Genomic DNA, 9,658 nt, shown 5'->3' on the forward strand with positions numbered 1-9,658 from the left:
AGTAAGTGTCTGAAGAAAAGCTCCCACGGTTGTCATCAGAGTTTGTGAAATTGTGCTTCAGAATCGGTTTTAGTAAGAAAGAAAGAAATGATTTTTCTTTAAGCTCATGAACACAGTGTGATGATAAGTGTTAGGCTGTACAAAAAGCTGCGGCTGGTAATGGACAGATGCGAGGTTATCGATGGTTACATCCTCGTGCAATAAAGAGGATGAATGTTGTATCACAAGACGGCTGATCAATTTGTTTCACTAACTCATCTAAATAAGGAATTTTCTTTAGCGGATATAGCGCATGTGGCAGCTTGTGTTCAAACAGTAATGTCCATATCAACAACATTTCTGTTGTGGCTCTAATACTCCGTCGTAGGATAAAGCCTCCCTCTCTCCTCTGCAGCTCAGTTACTTCATCTAACTGACTGATCAGCTGTCTGGTGTTCTGAAGCCTGTTTTCTCTCTGCAGGTATGGCAGGTCTGTCTGGGGCCGCCACCGCAGCCGTGGGTACTGTTGGAGGGGCTGTGGAGGATTTGTGGCTAGCTCTCATCTGAGACCAGGAAATTATGATAATCAGAAAGAAAAAAAAAATAGTAATAAATGACATATTTACTGCTGCCAATTGGAAACAGTTGCAATAGTATCAGCGTCATGCTTCAGAAAGCTTGGCTGAAACTCTAGTGCTGGTAATGCTGTGGTGTTTTATTACAAAACACATGAGACACGGTACAAATTGTGCAACTTTTAAATAAAGCCCTAATAATGAAAAGCATTTTAAAGTTGTGTTCTGGTTATTTTTATTATTTTGTTTATATTTTATTATTCTTACTGTATAAAATACAATACATTGATCATTATTTTTATGTAATTGAGTACCAAGGCTGACATACTTGCTTTTTATAACTGGCAGAAATAAGGCGATCATCAAAGCTTGAAGTGAAAACACAAAGTCATACACACTGATTGTCGCACATGATACAAATTCTACTTCTAAGCATAAATTATTTAGATTTTTTTTCACTGCATTATTACTACTGATAAGAAAGTGATATTTGCCATGCTGGTTATAAATAGTCTGCTAAAAAACTGATTAAAACTCATTTAAACTATGGGTAATGACGTCGTTGCATTTAATCATGCAAATCTCTCATGATTGAAATCAACGCATTTTTTGTTTTATTTTATTTTATGCTATATAGAACTTTCCTTCAGAGCTACGGTCACAAACACTGGTTTCTTTATTTTATACATGTGACCACTTCATAAACGAAACACAAAAATACAGATACAGTTTGTGTTGCTCTCTGTCGCCCTCGGTTGTTCAGCTCTGAACATAAGGTTTTGTTACTGAGGAAAGGAAACCTTGCTTGCTATAAAAATCAGCCCATTTCAGAGCAGACGCAGGACAGAGGAGCAGTGGCAGCTGGACGTGTGGTGGCTGTTTTGCAGTCAGCAGGTAAATAAATACTTAGATGTTTCATTAGGATTTTAACTTGTAACAAAGAAAAAGTTCATGAAAATATCATAATCTTAGATTAGATAATGACACTATGCTCTATCATTATAATAGTACATATAACAATGACATAATCAATGATCTAATTAATGATAACAATAACTGTGAATAATGATTCAGTTCATTTTAATTGTATTTATACAGCGCTAAATCACAACAACAGTTGCTGAGTAACTGAGTCCCAGGGCTGACATACTTGTTATACTTGCTATAGAAATAAAGCGATCACCAAAGCTTGAAGTGAAAACACAAAGTCGGACACACTCGAGTGTCGCACATGATACAAATTCTACTTGTAAGCACAAATTGTTTGGATTTTGTTTTATCAGTGCATTATATGCACTGATAACAAAGTGACATATTACCATCTGGTTATAAATTGATGGTCTGCCAAAAACTAATTTCTGACATTTAAACTGTTGTGAATGACACACTGGCGTTTAATCTGATGCAAATTTCTCATGAACGAAATCAAAAATTATTTATTTTATTTTATGCTATAAAGAACATTTCTTTCAGAAGCTACAGCCACAAAGACACTGGTTTCTTTATTTTATATATGTGACCACTTCATAAATCCTACTAACACCACGGCATTTACCAATATAAGCAAAGATAAGAAACACAAAAAGTGAGGAGAAATGACTCTTCAGTTTGTGTGGCTCTCTGTCGCCCTCTGTTTTTCAGCTGTGAACATAAAGTTTTGTTTCCGAGGAAAGGAAACCTTTCTTGCTATAAAAATCATCCCATTTCAGAGCAGACGCAGAGCAGATAAAGACATGGACCCCGGTGAGTCATTTGAGTTGCTGTGCATGAATCGTCTTTGATAAAAAAATTATGGAATGTTAATGTGTGTTCTTATGTTGTGTTGTAGTGACAGCTGTGTGCAGTGCTGCAGGAGCAGGTAAGCACTTTATTTAATTTTAACTCATTTGAATCAAAGCCTGATCCATGTCTGATCCATGTCTTCTTCCTGCAGTAGGTGCCGTAGTCGCTGCTCCTGCTCTTCTGGGAGCTGCTGGTTTCACCTCAGCAGGAATAGCTGCAGGCTCCTACGCTGCAAGCATGATGTCTGCAGCTGCTGTGGCCAATGGAGGAGGAGTGGCAGCAGGAAGTGCAGTGGCTGTTTTGCAGTCAGCAGGTAAAAATAAATAAATAAATATTTTACCAGCAATTACTCAAAAACCTTTATTATAAACCTGAAATATCCCAGAAACAATAACATGTGACTGTGCTGCAGTGAGGATAATACGACGGACTATTAGGTCCACGTAAAGAAAAATATTATCAATCATTTTGAGAATAAAGTCGAAATGTGGAGATTACAAGTGTCTGAAGAAAAGCTCCCACGGTTGCTACTGTATGTCATCAGAGTTTGTGAAATTGTGCTTCAGAATCGGTTTTAGTAAGAAAGAAAGAAATGATTTTTCTTTAAGCTCATGAACACAGTGTGATGATAAGTGTTAGGCTGTACAAAAAGCTGCGGCTGGTAATGGACAGATGCGAGGTTATCGATGGTTACATCCTCGTGCAATAAAGAGGATGAATGTTGTATCACAAGACGGCTGATCAATTTGTTTCACTAACTCATCTAAATAAGGAATTTTCTTTAGCGGATATAGCGCATGTGGCAGCTTGTGTTCAAACAGTAATGTCCATATCAACAACATTTCTGTTGTGGCTCTAATACTCCGTCGTAGGATAAAGCCTCCCTCTCTCCTCTGCAGCTCAGTTACTTCATCTAACTGCTTGATCAGCTGTCTGGTGTTCTGAAGCCTGTTTTCTCTCTGCAGGTATGGCAGGTCTGTCTGGGGCCGCCACCGCAGCCGTGGGTACTGTTGGAGGGGCTGTTGGAGGATTGGTGGCTGCTCTCATCTGAGACCAGGAAATTATGATAATCAGAAAGAAAAAAACAATAATAGTAATAAATGACATATTTACTGCTGCCAATTGGAAACAGTTGCAATAGTATCAGCGTCATGCTTCAGCAAAGCTTGGCTGAAACTTGCTTGCTGGTAATGCTGTGGTGTTTTATTACAAAACACATGGACACGGACAAATTGTGCAATTTTAAATAAAGCCCTAATAAAATACTGAAAAACGTTTTAAAGTTGTGTTTTGTTTATTTGCATTATTATGGTTATATGTTATTATTTATTTATGTATGTGTTATCTTAAAAAAATAAGACATGTATCATTATTTTTATATAACTGAGTCCCAAGGCTGACATACTTGCTATAAAAATAAAGCGATCACCAAAGCTTGAAGTGAAAACACAAAGTCGGACACACTCGAGTGTCGCACATGATACAAATTCTACTTGTAAGCACAAATTGTTTGGATTTTGTTTTATCAGTGCATTATTATGCACTGATAACAAAGTGACATATTACCATCTGGTTATAAATTGATGGTCTGCCAAAAACTAATTTCTGACATTTAAACTGTTGTGAATGACACACTGGCGTTTAATCTGATGCAAATTTCTCATGAACGAAATCAAAAATTATTTATTTTATTTTATGCTATAAAGAACATTTCTTTCAGACGCTACGGTCACAAACACTGGTTTCTTTATTTTATACATGTGACCACTTCATAAACGAAACACAAAAATACAGATACAGTTTGTGTTGCTCTCTGTCGCCCTCGGTTGTTCAGCTCTGAACATAAGGTTTTGTTACTGAGGAAAGGAAACCTTGCTTGCTATAAAAATCAGCCCATTTCAGAGCAGACGCAGGACAGAGGAGCAGTGGCAGCTGGACGTGTGGTGGCTGTTTTGCAGTCAGCAGGTAAATAAATACTTAGATGTTTCATTAGGATTTTAACTTGTAACAAAGAAAAAGTTCATGAAAATATCATAATCTTAGATTAGATAATGACACTATGCTCTATCATTATAATAGTACATATAACAATGACATAATCAATGATCTAATTAATGATAACAATAACTGTGAATAATGATTCAGTTCATTTTAATTGTATTTATACAGCGCTAAATCACAACAACAGTTGCTGAGTAACTGAGTCCCAGGGCTGACATACTTGTTATACTTGCTATAGAAATAAAGCGATCACCAAAGCTTGAAGTGAAAACACAAAGTCGGACACACTCGAGTGTCGCACATGATACAAATTCTACTTGTAAGCACAAATTGTTTGGATTTTGTTTTATCAGTGCATAATAATGCACTGATAACAAAGTGACATATTACCATCTGGTTATAAATTGATGGTCTGCCAAAAACTAATTTCTGACATTTAAACTGTTGTGAATGACACAGTGGCGTTTAATCTGATGCAAATTTCTCATGAACGAAATCAAAAATTATTTATTTTATTTTATGCTATAAAGAACATTTCTTTCAGAAGCTACAGCCACAAAGACACTGGTTTCTTTATTTTATACATGTGACCACTTCATAAATCCTACTAACACCACGGCATTTACCAATATAAGCAAAGATAAGAAACACAAAAAGTGAGGAGAAATGACTCTTCAGTTTGTGTGGCTCTCTGTCGCCCTCTGTTTTTCAGCTGTGAACATAAAGTTTTGTTTCCGAGGAAAGGAAACCTTTCTTGCTATAAAAATCACCCATTTCAGAGCAGAAACAGGGCAGATAAAGACATGGACCCCGGTGAGTCATTTGAGTTGCTGTGCATGAATCGTCTTTGATAAAAAAAAGGAAAGATGTTAATGTGTGTTCTTATGTTGTGTTGTAGTGACAGCTGTGTGCAGTGCTGCAGGAGCAGGTAAGCACTTTATTTAATTTTAACTCATTTGAATCAAAGCCCTGATCCATGTCTGATCCATGTCTTCTTCCTGCAGTAGGTGCCGTAGTCGCTGCTCCTGCTCTTCTGGGAGCTGCTGGTTTCACCTCAGCAGGAATAGCTGCAGGCTCCTACGCTGCAAGCATGATGTCTGCGCTGCTGTGCAATGGAGGAGGAGTGGCAGCAGGAAGTGGTGGCTGTTTTGCAGTCAGCAGGTAAAATAAATAAATAAATATTTTACCAGCAATTACTCAAAAACCTTTATTATAAACCTGAAATATCCCAGAAACAATAACATGTGACTGTGCTGCAGTGAGGATAATACGACGGACTATTAGGTCCACGTAAAGAAAAATATTATCAATCATTTTGAGAATAAAGTCGAAATGTGGAGATTACAAGTGTCTGAAGAAAAGCTCCCACGGTTGCTACTGTATGTCATCAGAGTTTGTGAAATTGTGCTTCAGAATCGGTTTTAGTAAGAAAGAAAGAAATGATTTTTCTTTAAGCTCATGAACACAGTGTGATGATAAGTGTTAGGCTGTACAAAAAGCTGCGGCTGGTAATGGACAGATGCGAGGTTATCGATGGTTACATCCTCGTGCAATAAAGAGGATGAATGTTGTATCACAAGACGGCTGATCAATTTGTTTCACTAACTCATCTAAATAAGGAATTTTCTTTAGCGGATATAGCGCATGTGGCAGCTTGTGTTCAAACAGTAATGTCCATATCAACAACATTTCTGTTGTGGCTCTAATACTCCGTCGTAGGATAAAGCCTCCCTCTCTCCTCTGCAGCTCAGTTACTTCATCTAACTGCTTGATCAGCTGTCTGGTGTTCTGAAGCCTGTTTTCTCTCTGCAGGTATGGCAGGTCTGTCTGGGGCCGCCACCGCAGCCGTGGGTACTGTTGGAGGGGCTGTTGGAGGATTGGTGGCTGCTCTCATCTGAGACCAGGAAATTATGATAATCAGAAAGAAAAAAACAATAATAGTAATAAATGACATATTTACTGCTGCCAATTGGAAACAGTTGCAATAGTATCAGCGTCATGCTTCAGCAAAGCTTGGCTGAAACTTGCTTGCTGGTAATGCTGTGGTGTTTTATTACAAAACACATGGACACGGACAAATTGTGCAATTTTAAATAAAGCCCTAATAAAATACTGAAAAACGTTTTAAAGTTGTGTTTTGTTTATTTGCATTATTATGGTTATATGTTATTATTTATTTATGTATGTGTTATCTTAAAAAAATAAGACATGTATCATTATTTTTATATAACTGAGTCCCAAGGCTGACATACTTGCTATAAAAATAAAGCGATCACCAAAGCTTGAAGTGAAAACACAAAGTTGGACACACTGAGTGTTGCACATGATACAAATTCTACCTGTAAGCATAAATTTTGAGATTTTATTTTTTACTGCATTATTATGACTGATAACAAAGTGACATATTACCATCTGGTTATAAATTGATGGTCTGCCAAAAACTAATTTCGACATTTAAACTGTTGTGAATGACACACTGGCGTTTAATCTGATGCAAATTTCTCATGAACGAAATCAAAAATTATTTATTTTATTTTATGCTATAAAGAACATTTCTTTCAGACGCTACGGTCACAAACACTGGTTTCTTTATTTTATACATGTGACCACTTCATAAACGAAACACAAAAATACAGATACAGTTTGTGTTGCTCTCTGTCGCCCTCGGTTGTTCAGCTCTGAACATAAGGTTTTGTTACTGAGGAAAGGAAACCTTGCTTGCTATAAAAATCAGCCCATTTCAGAGCAGACGCAGGACAGAGGAGCAGTGGCAGCTGGACGTGTGGTGGCTGTTTTGCAGTCAGCAGGTAAATAAATACTTAGATGTTTCATTAGGATTTTAACTTGTAACAAAGAAAAAGTTCATGAAAATATCATAATCTTAGATTAGATAATGACACTATGCTCTATCATTATAATAGTACATATAACAATGACATAATCAATGATCTAATTAATGATAACAATAACTGTGAATAATGATTCAGTTCATTTTAATTGTATTTATACAGCGCTAAATCACAACAACAGTTGCTGAGTAACTGAGTCCCAGGGCTGACATACTTGTTATACTTGCTATAGAAATAAAGCGATCACCAAAGCTTGAAGTGAAAACACAAAGTCGGACACACTCGAGTGTCGCACATGATACAAATTCTACTTGTAAGCACAAATTGTTTGGATTTTGTTTTATCAGTGCATAATAATGCACTGATAACAAAGTGACATATTACCATCTGGTTATAAATTGATGGTCTGCCAAAAACTAATTTCTGACATTTAAACTGTTGTGAATGACACAGTGGCGTTTAATCTGATGCAAATTTCTCATGAACGAAATCAAAAATTATTTATTTTATTTTATGCTATAAAGAACATTTCTTTCAGAAGCTACAGCACAGCACTGTCTTATTAACATGTGACCTCATCCAACCAGGCATACATATGCAGAACTTTCATAAATCAAATTTTTGTATGAAATCTTTCAGAGCTACAAACACTGTTCTTATTATATGTGACCACTTCATAAATCCTACTAACACCACGGCATTTACCAATATAAGCAAAGATAAGAAACACAAAAAGTGAGGAGAAATGACTCTTCAGTTTGTGTGCTCTCTGTCGCCCTCTGTTTTTCAGCTGTGAACATAAAGTTTTGTTTCCGAGGAAAGGAAACCTTTCTTGCTATAAAAATCAGCCCATTTCAGAGCAGAAACAGGGCAGATAAAGACATGGACCCCGGTGAGTCATTTGAGTTGCTGTGCATGAATCGTCTTTGATAAAAAAAAGGGAAAAAGATGTTAATGTGTGTTCTTATGTTGTGTTGTAGTGACAGCTGTGTGCAGTGCTGCAGGAGCAGGTAAGCACTTTATTCAATTTTAACTCATTTGAATCAAAGCCCGATCCATGTCTGATCCATGTCTTCTTCCTGCAGTAGGTGCCGTAGTCGCTGCTCCTGCTCTTCTGGGAGCTGCTGGTTTCACCTCAGCAGGAATAGCTGCAGGCTCCTACGCTGCAAGCATGATGTCGTCTGCTGCAGTTGCTAACGGAGGAGGAGTGGCAGCTGGAAGTGTGGTGGCTGCTTTGCAGTCAGCAGGTAAATAAATAATTAGACGTTTTATTCGGATTTTAACTTGCAACAACATGCAAAAAGACAATTTTCATGAAAATATCACAATGACATCATCACTGAAATCATTAATGATAACGATAACTGTGAATAATGACGATGATAATGATTCAGTACACTGTGATATCAGCAGGACTGAAGTTATATAGGCACAAAGTATAAGTATTTCTCAGCTTCTTTGTGTCATGGTGCTGCAGGTGCAGCTGGTCTGTCAGCTACTGCTGGTGCTGCTGTGGCTGGTGCTGGAGCAGCAGTGGGATGGCTGGCGAGTTTCATCAGCTGAAAATCATGAAGAACTCATATATTTGCTTTACCCATCTTTTTATGCCTAAAGACGAATAAAAATACTTAAGAAAAAAATCCTGATTGAAGTTGTCATAATTCATGCATGAAAGGCTTAAGTATTACATTAATAAAAAGATTTAAACTCCAGGTGATCTCAGCAATAATATTGTTTTTTAGCCGTTTGTAATACTAACTGTATTCTTAAACTTATATATAACAAGGACAACACAAGTTCTTACAGATAGACGACTGATGAGGCAGGTTTAAGAGTGCAGTCAGAAATGAACATGACTGCCATGTGTTATGTGTTTAGTTTATCTCTCTTTAAGTTTACAGTTAAAAGGAAGCCATTTTATCCAAAAAATCCAAATCCAATTTAAAAACAGAAGGTTTCCCCAAAGTGCTGTACAGAAACAAAAGGGTGAAACACAAGATAAAACCTCTGACACTCACATTGAAGCATAATAATATACATAATGAACATATCAACTCACACCAGTCTAGATGCTATCGAAAAAAGGTGTGTTTTCAAAAGCGACTTAAAAACAGGAAACGAAGATGCCTGTCTAATATTTAAAGGCAGCGTATTCCAAAGTTTGGGGGCCATAATTGAAAAGGCTCGTTCTCCTCTACGTTTTAGCCTAGATTTTGGGACAACCAACAGCTGCTGGTCAGCTTTTAATGTCACCTCACAGATTATCATCATCATGATTACAGCAACTGTTAGCGTGTTTATTAATTCACCTTGAGAACTCAAAGCCAAAACATTTCCTCTTTTGATAAATGTATTTGTTCAAGGTTCAAGGGTTCAAGGTTCAAGGTTCTTTATTTGTCACATGCATAGTTATACAAGTATAACACACAGTGAAATGTAGCCTGACACGCTCCTCGACATGTGCAAAAATAT

The 9,658-nt window shown here is 37.0% G+C and overlaps 2 protein-coding genes and 1 long non-coding RNA gene across 3 annotated transcripts in view; all 3 read left to right on the plus strand.

Annotated features, from left to right (window-relative positions):
• The first annotated feature begins 1,328 nt into the window (after window positions 1–1,328).
• On the plus strand, window positions 1,329–3,614 carry LOC121815028 (interferon alpha-inducible protein 27-like protein 2A). The gene is made up of 5 exons (XM_042223756.1): window positions 1,329–1,448; window positions 2,196–2,297; window positions 2,383–2,412; window positions 2,488–2,649; window positions 3,302–3,614. Exons 2-5 carry the CDS (start codon window positions 2,288–2,290, stop codon window positions 3,385–3,387), a joined length of 288 nt encoding a protein of 95 aa, XP_042079690.1. The 5' UTR covers window positions 1,329–1,448; window positions 2,196–2,287; the 3' UTR covers window positions 3,388–3,614.
• Window positions 3,615–5,121: 1,507 nt separating this feature from the next.
• LOC121815029 lies at window positions 5,122–5,438 on the plus strand. Its single transcript, XR_006054739.1, has 3 exons — window positions 5,122–5,150; window positions 5,236–5,265; window positions 5,342–5,438. It is a non-coding gene; the product is annotated as an uncharacterized LOC121815029 (long non-coding RNA).
• Window positions 5,439–7,018: 1,580 nt separating this feature from the next.
• LOC121811896 (interferon alpha-inducible protein 27-like protein 2B) overlaps window positions 7,019–9,658 on the plus strand; it is a 9,783-nt gene continuing 7,143 nt past the window's right edge. The window contains exons 1-4 of the mRNA XM_042223757.1: window positions 7,019–7,144; window positions 7,977–8,078; window positions 8,167–8,196; window positions 8,272–8,433. Of these exons, the coding sequence (XP_042079691.1) occupies window positions 8,069–8,078; window positions 8,167–8,196; window positions 8,272–8,433 (202 nt within the window). The 5' untranslated portion in view covers window positions 7,019–7,144; window positions 7,977–8,068. The remainder of the gene's footprint in view (window positions 7,145–7,976; window positions 8,079–8,166; window positions 8,197–8,271; window positions 8,434–9,658) is intronic.

Source organism: Haplochromis burtoni, unplaced genomic scaffold (assembly GCF_018398535.1).
Source record: "Haplochromis burtoni strain Fernald_Lab_line unplaced genomic scaffold, NCSU_Asbu1 Contig_119, whole genome shotgun sequence".
Taxonomy (NCBI): Eukaryota; Metazoa; Chordata; class Actinopteri; order Cichliformes; family Cichlidae; genus Haplochromis; species Haplochromis burtoni.

Bases quoted from the DNA above. Each gene is read 5' to 3' on its own strand.
- LOC121815028 (XM_042223756.1), top strand. The intron at 2,413-2,487 runs GTAAGCACTTTA...TTCTTCCTGCAG, and splicing joins GTGCAGTGCTGCAGGAGCAG to TAGGTGCCGTAGTCGCTGCT. The intron at 2,650-3,301 runs GTAAAAATAAAT...TTCTCTCTGCAG, and splicing joins GGCTGTTTTGCAGTCAGCAG to GTATGGCAGGTCTGTCTGGG.